General features: G+C 41.1%; 1 protein-coding gene across 12 annotated transcripts in view; it reads right to left on the reverse strand.

Moving 5' to 3' along the window:
* Positions 1–16,509, reverse strand: part of osbpl3b (oxysterol binding protein-like 3b) — a 240,609-nt gene that overhangs the window by 151,527 nt on the left and 72,573 nt on the right. For 8 of the 12 annotated variants that reach the window (XM_078538974.1, XM_078538963.1, XM_078538965.1 and 5 more), the window contains 2 exons: positions 11,020–11,266; positions 4,922–5,038 (listed from right to left, as the gene is read on the reverse strand). In XM_078538974.1, the coding sequence (XP_078395100.1) occupies positions 4,922–5,038; positions 11,020–11,115 (213 nt within the window). In that variant the 5' untranslated portion in view covers positions 11,116–11,266. Of the gene's footprint in view, positions 1–4,921; positions 5,039–11,019; positions 11,267–15,539; positions 15,650–16,509 lie in introns of all 12 variants that reach the window. The other 4 variants (XM_078538969.1, XM_078538970.1, XM_078538967.1 and 1 more) reach the window with 2 other exon arrangements.

A 16,509-nucleotide genomic window follows, 5' to 3' on the forward strand; every position in this document is an offset into this window, starting at 1 on the left:
TGGACCTTTTCACCTGGCCACTTTAGCATTTGACAGCAGACCCGACTCCAGGTCATCTGCCTTCTGAGGGTTGAATATTCTGCTGGCTGGCACTGACGGATGGAGGTGGGATCATGACACCAGAATTAATCCCAATTCCCGCTTCCCATTTCTAATGAGAAAATTCCAGCATAGAGTACAAAAAGCAAGGAAGTTATGCTAAACCTTTATGAAAACACTGGTTAAGCCTCAGCTGAAATATTGTGGCAAATTCCAGACAACATAATTTAAGGATGTCAAGGTCTTAGACGGGCCACAGAAGAGATTCAAATGAATGGAGCCGAAATTGAAAGATTGCAGTTACATGGAGAGATTAGAGAAACTGGAGTTGTTCTCCTTACATTAGAGAGGGTTAGTGGGAAATTTGACAGAGGTGTTCAAAATAAACAAGAAAAGCTGCTTTCAGTGGCAGTCAAAAATATTTCACCCCTTTCCTATTTTTACTTAGTTCTGTTGAAGGGTCATGAGGACTCGAAACGTCAACTTTTCCACCGATACTGCTAGACCTGCTGAGTTTTTCCAGGTATTTCTGTTTTTGTTTTTGTGTTGAAGCTGCTTTCAGTGTTAGAATGGTCACTAAGTAAAAGGCACAAATTTAAAGGTAATTGGCAAAAAGAACCAGGAGGTGATATTAAAGAAAACCAAAATTGTGGTGAGATGTGAGATGATCTAGAATGCAATGCCTGAAAGAGTGATGGAAGTAAATTCAATAACATTCAAAAGGAAATTGGATAAATACTGGAAAAGGAACAAAATTGCTAGGCACTCAAATTGGATAGGCTCTTTCAAAGGCCTGATGGACCAAATGGCTGCGTTCTGTGTTGTATTGTTCTACTGTTCTGAGTGTAAAAGTAACAATAAGCAAATTAGAAATATGGGAATATTTAGTATCTAGCAGCCATAATGTTCTGGCAGAAAATAAAAACTTGGCATTTATATAGCATCTTTAACACAGTACAATGTCCCAAGGCCCTTTATAGGAACATCAAATAAAATTTGGCACCAAGCCACATAAGAAATGAAGACTGGTGACCAAAAGCAAGGTTAAAGAGGTAGATTTGAAGTAAGAGAGACAGGTAGGGAGAGGCTCGTGGAGCATATTCCAGAACCTCAGGCCCTGACAATTGAAGACACAGCTCTCAATGGGGGATCGATTAAAATCAGGTCTGCAGATAAGAAAGAAGCCAATTAAAAAGCTTAAATTTTAAAGCTGATTTTTAGGGCACAAGAGAATGCACGAGAATGGTAAAATGAGACAATACCCCAGAAAGAAAACTACAATTGTTTCAGAGGGTTAGATTTTAAAGGTGCAAAAAAAATTCATTTTTGAAATAGGTCAAAGACAGAATAAAAATAGTAAGGCCAGTTAAGTTGCTAACAAAGTTGTGAAAAGGATTAGAATGAAATAGAAAGTATACAATGGCCTGGATTTTGCAGTCAGTGATGAGGGAGCGTGCATACCACTGACCTGAAGAATGTTGCCCACAAAGATGTAGCAATCTGCGTGGCATAGATATCACATTTCTCAACTATACTTTGATATCAAGTATAGAGAATCTCCAGGAAGATCATCAAGCAGCATAAAACATAAAGCCAATCACAGTCCCCAAACCTGGAAGTAGCACTGATTATCCTTTGATTTTTATACATTTTACAGAAAGCAAAACAAAGATTGGGAAATGCACATTAAAAAAAGTTATAAAAATATGTAATTGTCAATGGAAACATTTAATATTATGCAAATATAAAATTAGTTTTCCAGGGTCACAGATGTTGTCCAGCAGTTGCTATAACTTGGCATGTTGTTAAAAATCCAGTTACATCTCATTAACAAGGTGCAATTATTTTTAAACAGTGATATTACAACGTCAGAGGGGAAGTTCTCGTCAGCTCAGTGAATTCTAATTTAAGGCCATCTGCAGAGACTTCAAAAGCACACTCTATAGAGGGGTATAGAATCACTGACAGCAACTTGTGGATTTCCTCACTTAACAGCACACACGCAGAGTCCAGAAATTGTTGTCAGTTTCAGATGAGTAATGACAGCAAGTGCTGACAATTTCCCGTCATTACAACTGCAAAATCAGGACAAACTGTTCTAACGTTCAGAGGAGGAACAGGTTTGTGAGATCTGCAAAGGTAGGCCGGAGGATTGCAAGGGAAGCACAGCTGGAAACATAAATCAGAAAAGTTAAAGCATTAGTTACGAATAAGTAAAGGATGCAAAGAAATCTTGGCCTACTAAAAATAGACAATGAGGATGTGATGTCGATAGATAAAGAAATTACTACAGAACAATTGAAGTACTCAACTGCTATTTCTCAAAATGTTCACAAAAGAAATGAAAGCAGAAATGCCAGAATTTGTGAATGTAGACTGCATATTTTAAAATTACAAGTCAGGCAATGTGGGGAGGTTGTTGAAGCTCAAGGTAGATTAGGCTCCCAGTTTGAAAGGTGAAGGAATTTTCTCAACAATTGAGAATGCTCCAGCAGATGCCTCTTTCAGAACTGGCTGCACTCAAGTCAACTGATTCCAGTTAGACAGCTTCCAAAAAAAATTATTAAATTGAAGGCCTTTTGAGCCTTATTTCTATTATTGAGGAAGGGCGTGAAAGCATCGTTAAGTTCATTACAAGGGAGCATCCTGAGGGCCACAAGCTAAATTGGGATAGTCAGCATAGTTTTAAAACTGGGAGTTCATAGTTGTCTCATTTATTGGATTTCTTTGAGATAACAGACCAAGTAAGTAGATGAGACATGGCGGATGTTATCTACCTAGATTTTGAGAAGGCATGTGACACATGTCTCAGTGCATAGGCAGTTATCTAGTTGGCAGCCAGTTACTAATCGAGTGTTACAAAGTTTGGGTTGGGCCCAATGCTTCATGTAATTTTTATGCTGATTTAGAGGGAAGTCTGGACCAAATTTGCAGACAGTCTCAAATTGGGCAAAGTACCAAAAAATGAATGTTAATACACACAAATTACAAAAGAATCAAAGAAATTGGATCCAAGTAAGCTTTTCTGCCATGTACAGAATTTAAGCAGAAGGGGAGAAATTCACAAAACAAAATTGTTATTCACAATATATATTAATGATTTAGATGAGGGAATTAAATGTAATATCTCCAAACTTGCAGATGACACAAAGCTGGGTGGGGGGGGTGGGAGTGTGAGCTGTGAGGGGGATGCAGAGATGCTTCAGCGTGATTTGGACAAGCTGAGTGAGTGGGCAAATGCATGGCAGATGCTGTATAATGTGTATAAATGTGAGGTTATCCATTTTTGTAGCAAAAACAGGAAGGCAGATTATTTGATTGGCTATAAATTGAGAGAGGGGAATGTGCAACGAGACCTGGGTGTCCTTGTACACCAGTCACTGAAGGTAAGCATGCAGGTGCAGCAGCCAGTAAAGAAGGCAAATGGTATGTTGGCCTTCATAGCTAGAGGATTCGAGTACAGGAACAGGGATGTCTTGCTGCAATTGTACAGGGCCTTGGTGAAACCACACCTGGGATGTGTGCAGTTTTGGTCTCCGTATCTGAGGAAGGATGTACTTTCTTTAGAGGGAGTGCAGCAAAGGTTTACCCGACAGATCCCTGGGTTGGAGGGACTGACATATGAGGAGGGATTGAATCGATTAGGATTATATTCGCTGGAGTTCAGAAGAATGAGGGGGGATCTCATAGAAACCTATAAAATTCTAACAAGACTAGACAGGGTAGATGCAGGAAGGATGTTCCCGATGGTGGGGGAGTCCAGAACCAGGGGTCACAGTCTGAGGATACGGGGTAGGCCATTTAGGACTGAGATGAGGTGAATTTCTTCACCCAGAGAGTGATGAGCCTGTGGAATTCACTACCACAGAAAGTAGTTGAGGCCAAAACATTGTATGTTTTCAAGGAGGAGTTAGATATAGCTCTTGAGGCGAAAGGGATCAATGGGAATGGGGAGAAAGCGGGAGCAGGCTATTGAGTTGGATGTTCAGCCATGATCATAATGAATGGCGGAGCCAGTTCGAAGGGCCGAATGGCCTACTCCTGCTCCTAGTTTCTATGTTTCTGTGTAAAATTGGAAATGTAGCAGGAACTTTCTTTCTTACTAAGAAAAAAGTGGCAAATATGGGTGGTGGAACAAGAACCCATAATAAGTTTCAAAAAGGAATTGTAGCGGTTAACAAATTTGATTCAGGGTTATTAGAAATTTACCAAAACAATATAGTGGATTGATAGGTTGCATCAGTGGTTCTCACACTGCCAGGAGGGGGGCGGTGCGCGGCAGGCACAAGAATTTACTAAAAAGAGCTGGCCTTACAGGTGGGCAGCCAAATATGAGCTCCGTATGAGCAGGAAGGCAGCAATGGAGCGAAACACATGTGCGGCACAAAGTGTGTTAGGTGCCTCATCTGGGAACGGGCACAGAAAGGGGAGTGCTGAGAGCAGATTGAATATTTTATCTATTAGTAACCTGAAATTAAATATATATAAGTAAATAACTTTTTCTTAAAAGCACGATTAAAACACTCCTTACATGAAACAATTTCATATTTAGATTATTATATAGCATAGTTTAGATGGGCCAGGGCGTTGAGGGGGTGGTGCAAGTCAATGATTACAAATCTATTTGAAAAGTAGTCCTTCAACCAAAAAGGTTGGAGGCCACTTGGTTAGATAGACCAAATGAAATCTCCTACCTGAAACTGGTACTGTGTTGCCCATAATATTATGCAGTGCTCAAAGTAGAGACATGCACCAAAAAATGTATGAATAAAATACATCGCTTCTAAGTCTGCTAATATATTAATGCAGATTTTTAAGTTCTAAAAATAAAAGTGCTCAATTAACATACCACAGTGTTACCGCAATTATAGACAAAGCATACCTTATGCCAGCCTTTGAGGGGCCACTTTCTCTTCTTCAGCAAGTAGCCTTCCTGCTTCTGTGGTTCTTGGATATTACTCATACTATCTCGAAGTCCTTCCACAATCTCCCAGCTGTCCTGTTCAAGAAAAGAAATCAAAGCATTCAGGATATTTTTGAAATACAGACATTTCACACTGGGCTAATAATTAATTCACCTGTAAACTCAGTTGATTACCAATGCTCCATTCTGCTCCTTAGAACTGCCCTCATAGATGTTTTAAACATAGTACATTTTAAATAGCTTCTCAGTTGGACCTACCGTTCTATGTGACTCATTAGCTCTGTAATATATTTTATAATTTGAACCTACTGAAGTGGGGAGTACATCAGTTACTAGAAAAAAATCAGAAGCTTAAAAACTGAGGTGAACTCAAGTTAAAACTTAGTTCTCTGTTTGCTAACCACGATGTATTTTACTAGCAGTTATATTGTACATTTTGCATTACTGTGACATTTTGACTAATGTAGCAACACAACACATGCAATAAAACAAATGCAGTCAAATCACCCAAGCTGTGCACTACCATCCCAATGCAAGAATAAGGAAGTTTCATTAGACTGGTAATGCCAGAGACATGAATTAATAATCCACAGAATTCAAGTTCAAATCACACCAGGGCAGTGAGAGTGTTTCAATTCAGCTTTTACTTTAAATGTAGAAATAAAAAGCTAGCATCAGTAAAAAAAAAATGTTAGATTGTTAGCTTCTCTGCTGTCCTTTAGGGAATGAAAACAGCCATCTTTACTTATGGCCGAAATTTTCCATGCCCGCTGGCGTTGGGCCTGTTTGGTGGCCAGCAGACAATATGGCAAGGCAGCCAAAAAACGGTTTCACGATGTTACGAAACCAGTTTACGATCGTCCACTCCGCCCTATGGTGGGCCGCATTCCGTCATCGGACATCAGGAGCTTCATTATAACACATCAGCATCTCAATATAAGGCCAGCCCACCGGTCTCATATCTCGAGATTGGAGGGATTTCCAAAGCTTAGGGCCTAGGTAGCTGAATGCACAGCAAGTAATGGAGGAGCAATTAAAATCTGGGATGTTCAAGAGACTAGAATTAGAGGATGATGCATACATCAAAGGGTTTTAGGGGTGGGAGGTTACAGAGATAAGGAGAATTGAGACATGGCAAGTGTGAAAACAAGAATGAGAATTGTAAAAATTGAGGAATTGCTTAACCTGCAAAAATAGAAACATATAACTTAACCAAGGTAGGGGGCTGCCCACATTTTAATCAACAGGCCCAGGTTAATTATATGCATCAGGATCCTCCTGTCTGTTTTCAGAGTGTAGTAATTAAGGTTTTTTTAAATGTTGGACTGTGCCTTTAAGAAAAGTCCTGTGATGTAAGATCACATGATCTGTGTAAACCAATGTTAGCAGCGAGGGCTACCTCCTCAATGTCGAGATAGAGATGGAGCTGAAAGCACACGTGTAATTGCTGCTGGCTGTATTGTAAATAAACCTCGGGCAGAATATTGAGCTCAGCAGGCGGACACGTGCCTGACCCGGCTGAGCATAAAACGACGCGCAATGATGTTGGGTGAGCTTGCCGGCATCATTGCTTGGCCTGTGATATTTCGCTTGGCAGGCACGCATGGAGTCGGCAGCGCGCCCGCCGACAATTAAAAGGCCTATTAAGGCCATTAAAAAAGGTAATTAATTTCAAATTTACACTGCCCGTCCAACATAACGGTTGGTGGGCAGGTGAAAACGCCAAGCAGCCTTTGCACTTTTTAGGAAGCCTCATCTACGGGTGGGCTGAGGATTCCTAAAGCAAATAAAAATTTTGCACTTGAATTAAAAACATGTTCCTGCTCATGTGAGAGTCACATGAGGGGACATGTTTTGACATTTTTATTTTGCTCATTAAGCTTTTTCAAAGAGTGCTTCACCTCCGAGGCAGCTCCATGCCTCAGGAAGATTGAAGCGCTCTTCCACACGCATGCGCAAAGTTCGCGCAAGGCCTGTTCGCCCTCTTCTCCCTGCCCGCAAAGGCAGTGCTGAGCGCTGTCGCTCGCATTCCATGCTGGGTGGGCCTTAATTGGCCCACCCGCGTAAAATCACAGTGCGGTACCGATCGTGGGCAGCGGTCGGCCTCCCGACCGCCCCTACCAAGGGCAAAATCCTGCCCCTAATGTTTCCACTTAGAAAGTTGTCTGCAGATCAACTCTATTACAAATAGGCGACTCAGTCACACTACAACGCAGAGGATACCCAATTTAATCCCCTGTGTGTTTTGCCTGAATGGTCTGGCATGGGAGTGGAGGTGGTGGACGAGGGTGCTGAGACAGTGGTCATTACCACACTCTGGCCTGGTTATTCCTCATGAATCATAGTTGAGTTACTTGTAGATTTTACCAGAGATATTTTAAAACATTCCAAAATTCCTTCAACCCAGTCCCCAAACAAAGGACTCTTTCCCTCTTAACTGGTCACCAAGTTGCATCTAAAGATCCATGTGAGGATTTAAGATACACAGATACCTAATGTACCTGTCAGCACTTAATTTGTTAGAATTTTTTTCCCGCCAACAGCTAATGCGATCTTTGTTGAAAACTTGAATTGGTAACTGCTATCTTCCACTTCCTGAACATTACTTGTTAACACCTAAACACCACTGAAACCGTTGTTCACATTTTCACTTCAAGGATCAATGCCTCAAATGCTCTTCTTCGCAGTCTCATCATTTTAACAACTTCAGAATCCCAAGACCACTTGGCCAGTCTTCTTCAGAGAAACATCCCATGTAAAAGTTTCACACAAATATGAATATCATAACCATTTCCCCCATTTTGCCAGACAGCAGCTGTTAGTAACGATTCTGCTATTCCCATTTACACTTCCTCTAGACCAATTGTTCCTTTATTTGTCTTTTCTTTCATCCTGTTTTGTCTTGCACCTTCCTTTTGTCATTAATCTCTCCTGACTTCCACTCTATTACAGACTTTCTCCTTTATTCTTTCCTCATCTCTTTTCCGGCCTCTGGACTTACTTGAAACCTGTTACATTGTTGGCTGTTTCCAATTCGGTTAAAGATTACTGTCCTGAAATATTAACTGTTTCTCTCTCCACAGTTATTGCCAGATCCAGTATTTTCCAAGTTGTTTTTCATACTTTATTCATCCAAAGTGTAATTTTTAAACATTACATGAACCGATAAGACCAACACAGCTTATGTAAATATATGTACATATTCATAACATTTATTGAAGCTTAAATAGAAAATACATGAATAAGAATCCAGAGATAGAGCTTACATGTTTCATATGCACAAAAGTTTCAATTCACGTTCAACTTCATGTTTCCATGATCAATAATATGAAGAAGCCACAAGTTAAGGGCATCATTGGTGAAAAATAAGAATAATATTCCAAAACTCAACGTACAATGAATTTGCACAAAAACATAGGCAAATAAAGTTGAAGTTGATTGAAAATAATTTAGTATGAAATAAACTGATGAACAGATACAATGGTTTTTATGAACACTCCATGTTTATTGCAAGGGAAATGGAATATAAAAGCAGGGGTATTTTGCCGCAGTTGAGAACACATCCGGAGTACTGGTGTACAGTTTTGGTCTCCTTATTTAGGAAAGGATACAAATGCATTAGCAGTTCAGAGAAGGTTCATTCGACTGATGCCTGGGATGGGGGTTATGTTATGGGGAAAGGTTGGACACTCTGGGCCTATCTCCATTGGAGTTTAGAAGAACCGAGAGATGATCTTATTGAAACACTTGACAGGATGGATGTTGAAAGGATGTTTCCACTTGGGAGAGACTAGAACTAGGGGACACAGTTTAAGAATAAAGGGTCTCTCATTTAAGACGAGATGAGAGGAAATGTTTTCTCAGAGGGTTGTGTGTCTTTGGAACTCTTCCCCAGAGAGCAGTGGAGGCAGGGTCATTGAATATTTTCAAGGCAGAGGTAGATAGATTCTTGACTAACACAGGAGTTAAAGGTTACTGGGGTAGGCAGGAGCTTGGAGTCAAGGCCACAAATCGGATCGGTCATGATCTTACTGAATGGCAGAACAGGCTCGAGGGCTAAAAGGCCTACTCCTGCTCCTAAATCATATTTACGTATGGTGGGGGGTTTGCAACTCACTGCCTGAAAAGGGTGGTAAAGGCAGAAGTCCTCATTGCATTTAAAAAACAATTGGATATGTGCTTGAGATGCCACAGCCTTCAGGACTATGGAGCAAGAGCTGGAAAGTGGAATTAGGTTGGATATTCTTTTCCAGCCAGAGCAGATACAATGGGCTGAATGGTATCTTTCTGTGCCATAAAGCTTTCAACATTTCCACATGTCAAGACTGATGCTGTGTTTTCAGATGATGTCGCCAAGGGGCAGCATGTAGCTAAGAAATAGGAGGGAACCAAGTATAGATCTTTGGAGAACATCAGGGCTAATGGTACTGGAACAAGAAGTCATTGCAGCCATTGTCTGGCTACGGTTAGGTAAATAAGAATGGATCCAGCTGAGCGCAATCTCACCCAGCCGAACGCTAGTGGAGAAGCATTGGAGAAGGATGGTGCAGCCGACTGTCTCAAAAGGTGAGAAGAACCAATAGGGATAGTTTAACCTTTGTCAGTCATATAGGATCTAATTTTTGGCTTTGATAAGAACTGTTTTAGTCCTGTGGCACAGGCAGTAACCTTACTCCTTATGTGGAGCCAAGGATGAAGGACTGGGTGACTACACTTGCTCAGCCAGCCTGAATCTTTAATTTACTGGATTTCAACCTTAAGCAGCACCACCTTCTATTGGTGCACCTGCTCCAGCAGAGTCACCAGCCTTTTAATATTGGAAATAACAGTGCACACCTTCCTTGTACTATTGTGAACAAATAGTTCTCTTCTCTATCGCATAATGATGTGCCATTTAATGGCAAGATGCAGCCTCAATGGGTTTCCTACTCTCTAACACCGTGCAGGTCATGGTGTCCAAGTAAGTTTTTATTTGCGAGTAGCCTACTAAATTGGCAAAAAGAACTGCGGTCAGAAAATTCTGTGCAAGCTCTACCTCACCCTTCCCTTCCAGAACAGATGGCCTACACCAGGTCATTTTTGCTCAACTTAAATTCGCATCTGTCATGTGAAGCTGATTTAAGTGGAGGCGTTGGGACATCATAAACACTTTCATTATATATGCCTTAATGATTCATTACAAACAGGGAACAGAGGGAATCGCCCCCTTTGGTTCTTAGGCCTCATTTAATCATGAAGTGTTACATCAGTATCTATTTTAGTGCGAAAGCTTGTAAAGACAATCATCTGAAGTAATCCTTTGGTGGGTTGTTACATGCATATTTATATTTAAGAGAGACAAATACATAACATTCAGAACTATTTATAAAGACATTCCTTCTCAAACTATACCATTTCAAACAGCAGGCTAAAATGATTACCAATACAGTACCTTACATAATTATCTCAAATACCACAGCAATCTCCATTATGTTTTCAAATAAAAAAACTAGAATAGTAGCAGTGCAGTCTCACAATGAAAAAGCAGGCTGCACAAAACACTTTACTTTTAACTGAACATATGATTTAGAATAATTACTAGAAAAATTACCTATGTGCAACATAGCCAGGTATACCAAATAATATACGAGGACACAGAACAGTTCTGATTAAAGGTCACTGGCCTGAAATATTAATTGTTTCTCCCTCCACAGATGCTACCAGACTTTTGTTTTTATTTCATTTACTTAGTGTCCTGTTGCTCAAAACTAACTGACCACCACATTAAAGCAATATTCTATTGCACAGTCGCAATCTCAGTTAGTGCTATAGTAGTATGGTTCTATTCCATTAATATCAAGTAAAAAGAAAATAGCAAAAAGCAAAAATTTGTGGCCAACTATTTTTTTTTAGTAGCCAAGTGCTACCATGTGAATTAAAGGGTGGTGGTGGTCTGAAATCATCCATTCAATTTTTTTTTTTAAGGGCACATGTGGGCTGCAGGTATGACTTTGTAATATATGCTAATTTACACACACAAACTACGAGTAAAAGGCACACAAGAGAATATGCTGTACCTGTCGAATATCTGGTCTAAAAGAGCTGCTGGAACTCCGGCTGGGGCTTGATAATAATTTCTGTGCCGCTGCAATGCTTTGCCCATCACTATTCATGATGATGTAGGTCTGGATGTTCTCGGGAACCACCAAATTAGTACTGAGCAATTCAACTCAAAATTGTTTTGGTCCCTTTCATATCAACAGCAAGCATCACCTCGGGTTATGTGAAGAGGAGTCCTGTTTCCGCGACTCTTATAATTTCATCCTATAAAACAATAATGGACAGATTACATAAATGCACATACTTTGAAATTAAAAAAGCATCAAAAATTAACAAGTTACCTATCTAATCTGTTAGTATGTAGATAATTCAGCAGCTAATATTTCAAAACCATTTTACAATCCATACCACCAGTGTCAGGTATGCTAAAATGAATGAGGTCAAGCTAACTAGTCAATGCAAACTCAGATGGACCATCGAAACCTCTTTCTCCAATTTATCATTCTCAATCACATGAGCAGAGCTATCCATTTACATAAAACTTGGAGGGTGTTCAGTTCTGAACCAGACTGTTCTAGAAGCTCAAATCCACATAAAACAAAAACTAGGCCTAAATTTTGAGCTGCATTAGACTTTGTTAGGTGTTGCAAATCTTTTGAATCAGCTAGAACATATAAAGTACCATTTCACAACATCCAAAGAAACACCCACTTTTAATCTGAAAATAGATTTCTGAAATTCCAAACGGTGTATATTCTACACTGATTCATTTTTCTATGTTAAGGGCATTACATCAAGGAGTTTTGCTGTAAATAAATTAACATTCCTTTGGTCAGATTGCAAATTCCAAACACTCTTACTTAGTAGGCAACAATTTTTGGAAGATAATGTGAAGGTAAACCCGAAGGGTTTCTACAAGTATATTAAGAGTAAAAGGACAGTAAGGGACACAATTGGTCCCCTTGAAGATCAGAGTGGTCGTCTATGTGTGGAGCCTCACGAGATGGGGGAGATCTTAAACAATTTTTTTGCATCAGTATTTACTCAGGAAACTGGCATAGTGTATAGGGAAGGGAAACAAGCAGTAGTTTCATGGAACATATATAGATTAAAGAGGAGGAGATGCTTGCTGCCTTACAGCGAATAAAGGTAGATAAATCCCCCGGGCCTGACATGATATTCCCTCGGACCTTGAGGGAGACTAGTGTAGAAATTGCAGGGGCCCTGGCAGAAATATTTAAAATGTCCTTAGCCACGGGTGAGGTGCCGGAGGATTGGAGGGTAGCTCATGTTGTTCCGTTGTTTAAAAAAGGCTCCAAAAGTAAACCAGGTAATTACAGGCCAGTGAGCCTGACGTCATTATTAGGTAAATTATTGGAAGGTGTTCTGAGAGATTGGATATATAATTATTTGGACAGCCAAGGGCTGATTAAGGATAGTCAGCATGGCTTTGTGCGTGGTAGGTCATGTTTAACGAACCTTGTAGAGTTTTTCGAGGAGGGTACCAAGAAAGTATATGAAGGAAAGGCTGTGGATGTTGTCTACATGGACTTTAGTAAGGCCTTTGACAAGGTCACACATGGGAGGTTAGTTCAGAATGTTCAGACACTTGGTATCCATGGAGAGTTTGTAAACTGGATTCAAAATTGGCTGTGTGGGAGAAGACAGAGTGGTAGTGGATGATTGCTTCTCAGACTGGAGGTCTGTGACTAGTGGTGTGCCTCAGGGATCTGTGCTGGGACCATTGTTGTTTGTTGTCTATATCAATAATTTGGATGATAATGTGGTGAATTGGATCAGCAAGTTTGCTGATGACAATAAGATTGGAGGCGTTGTGGACAGCGAGGAAGGCTTTCAAAGCTTGCAGAGAGATCTGGACCAACTGGAAAAATGGGCCAGAAAATGGCAGATGGAATTTAATGCGGAAAAGTGTGAGGTGTTACATTTTGGAAGGTCAAACCAAGGTAGGACATACACAGTAAATGGTAGGGCACTGAGGAGTGCGGAGGAACAAAGGGATCTGGGAGTTCAGATACATAATTCCCTGAAAGTGGCGTCACAGGTAGACAAGGTTGTAAAGAAAGATTTTGGCATACTGGCCTTCATAAATCAAAGTATTGAGAATAGGAGTTGGGATGTTATGGTGAGGTTGTATAAGACATTGGTGAGGCCAACTTTGGAGTATTGTGTGCAGTTCTGGTCACCTAACTACAGGAAGGATATCAGTAAGATTGAGAAAGCGCAGAGAAGATTTACTAGGATGTTGCTGGGTCTTAAGGAGTTGAGTTACAAGGAAAGATTAAACAGGTTAGGAGCGTAGAAGAATGAGGGGAGATATGATAGAAGTTTACAAAATTATGAGGGGTATAGACAGAGTAAATGCGAGTAGGCTCTTTCCACTTAGATTAGGAGAAATAAACACGAGGGGACATGGCTTTAGGGTGAAAGGGGAAAGGTTTGGGGGAACATTAGGGGGAACTTCTTCACTCAGAGAGTGGTGAGTGTGTGGAACGAGCTACCATCTGACGTGGTAAATGCGGGCTCACTCTTAAGGTTTAAGAATAAATTAGATAGATACTTGGATGGGAGAGGTCTGGAGGGTTATGGACTAGGTGCAGGTCAATGGGACTAGCAGAATAATATTTCGGCACAGACTAGAAGGGCTGAATGGCTGTTTTTTGTGCTGTAGTGTTCTATGGTTCTAATTTTTATTGGAATAACAGCATCAGAATTGACTTTGCTTTTGCCATTATACATCCAATCACTTTTTTTCTAACTTTTACCTCTACCGCCTCAATCTAGCTCATAGAAGGATAAACATTGTGGTAATCTTTCACTTCGGAGGTGGGGTTCAAATCCAGCCCAGATAAATTCTGGGTATTACTGGTAAAGCTTGAAGATGAATAAGGTTGTGAGAAAGGCACCAATGACTTTCACTTATGGCAGTTATGTCAGGTCAAAAAGATGTGGTGGATTTTGAGTGCTCCAAGGTCATTTCATGGAGCCCTATAATTTCTATTCAATATAAAAAAAACCACAATTCAAAAAGACAATGGGTGGAATCGTCCCAGGTTTGCACTAAGTGTGCTAACGGGTGAGGGAAACGTCGTTTTACCCACCGGCTGAGATAGTGGGTTTTCACCCCGTATCGCCCCAAACCTGCCGCATTACTTATGTATTCACAGGAAACACAGCGTTTCCATAGCAGGCGGGCTCTCATTTGCCCGTCACGCCATCACCTCGCCACTTCATCACGTCAGCACTATATTTAAAGTACAACCGCACTCAGTACTTCCAGCCCAGGACTGTAGCAAAGGCATGGCCCCGAAAGGCAAGATGACTACAGCCCTCAAGTGCCTTTTGGACACTGTGGACGCCTGCTATGATGTGCTCTACCTCCACTCTGGCTGCAGAAGGTGCAATTCCATTATCACTCTGGCTTGGTAGGCGATGGCAGCGGTGATCAGTGCCAATGTTGCAATGAAGAGGTTGGACATCCAATGCAGATAGAGGATGAATGATCTCATCCGTGCAGCCAGGGTTTGGCAACCATCTCATCACTCTGAACTCTCACACTCAAGCCCATCACACATTCCCTGGCATCTCACTCACTGCCAGCTTAAGGGAGATAATACTCATTCTCATGCACATACCCTCATGTCCATCTGGCCTCATCTCCTCAGCCCTCACCATCTTGAGGCCACTTGCACAAATCAACATGTGCCCCCCACACACTCTGGGATACCCTCCTTCCCCAGTACAGCTCTCTTCCTGCAGCCTCTTCCCTTGCCTCAGGCCACTTCTTCCCCCTTCCCCAAGCAACACCGAGCCCGGCAGCCATTGAAAAGCCATCCACATATGGTTGATCTGGTAGGTAGAGACCTACCCATGAGCCCCCCTTAAAATGATGTGGTGCTGTCCATGAAGCCTGGCACTGATGACTGAGTGCTGCCTGAAGCAAGATAGGCAAACAAACTTCGAAGTCCTGAACAAAGTGCAGCCCGCCAAGGGCAGACGATCCAGTGTGGGGGGTGGGAATGAGTCCAGCGGGCTGGCCTTATACATATGCTGATGTATTACAATAAGGTTCCCGACATCAGATGGCAGGAAACGCAGCCCACCATCAGTGTGTGGAGCGGACAATCGAAAACTGGTGTCACGATGTTGTGAAACCAATTTTTGGCCTTCTCGCCGTATTGTTCGCTCATGCCACCGAATGCGCCCAACACCGGTGGGCACAGAGAAACCCAGCCAATGCTGCTCAAATTCACAGATGATGCTAAACTGGAAAATGGTGGTCAGCAGAGGCTGATGAAATAGCCAAGCAATGCAGGAGGAGCAATAAAATTTTGCAAGCATCAAGAACTTTTTTTTGTCCATGAAATTAAAGCCAGTCAAGTGCAGGATCTTACACAATGGGAGAAATATCTACTTAACGCATAATGCTCACCAAGTTAGAGGGGAAGGTGGAAGATCGATTCTAGGCGCAAAACTTACTTATACTCAGTTTTTGCCCATCATCACGAAAGCAGAATACCTGATCATTTATTGCTGTGCTGTTCACAAGACCTCAGCAGTATTTCCCACATTACAACAGTGACTACACTTCTGAAATACTTCATTAGCCAGAAAACACTTTGGGATGTCCTGAGGTCATGAAACGTACCATATAAATGCAAGTCCTTTCTTTTGCCTAACAGCAAACAAATAATGATAAACTATACAGGAAAATACATGACATCCATAATATTTCCAGTTCAAAGGCTCACAGACATGGAACATTAACTCTGTTTCTCTCTCCTCAGATGCTGCCTTGTCCAAGTATTTCAGCACCTATCATCTATAACCTGGTAAAACCTGTTTGGCAACAGGGCTCAAGTATGAAGTTGTCATGCTGAGGTTATATTGTGTTCACGTCAGGCTACACCTTGAGTGCTGGGTTCAGTTCTCACCATCAAATCATAGAACGGTTATAAGCACATGATTCAGCCATTCGGCCTGCCGTTTCTATGTTGGCCCTCCAAAGGAGCAATTCAACTTGTGCTACTTCCCTGCCTTTTCCCCATGCCCCTGCAAATTTTTCTTTTCAGATAATGATCTAATTCTCTTCTGAAATATGAACGAGACTAAAGGGAAATATCCAACCCAGGAAGTGATACATAAAACAGCAATGAGGGCCATGTTAGAGGACTGAATGAAGAGGGAACGAGATAAATTTGTATACTTCAAAATTAGGTGAATGGGAGTAAACCTTGGAGGCATATACACTAATAAATAGAATATAAAACACGAATTCTGAGAATTGGTAAAATTGAACAGCAACTGCAAAGCAAGAGGACATTGGTGCAATTGACAGAAATAATGTTGAGGTGGGCCATGCACACCAAATGATTTAACTAAACACACTTTCCTGTCAGGTAACAGGAGCAAAAATTGCAGTCGTTCTCATGTCTAATGCTGGTTTTCATTTTTCCAAAATGCTTTATCTTATATTCTCATATTTGCTT

This window comes from Cetorhinus maximus, chromosome 3 (genome assembly GCF_964194155.1).
Source record: "Cetorhinus maximus chromosome 3, sCetMax3.hap1.1, whole genome shotgun sequence".
Taxonomy (NCBI): domain Eukaryota; kingdom Metazoa; phylum Chordata; class Chondrichthyes; order Lamniformes; family Cetorhinidae; genus Cetorhinus; species Cetorhinus maximus.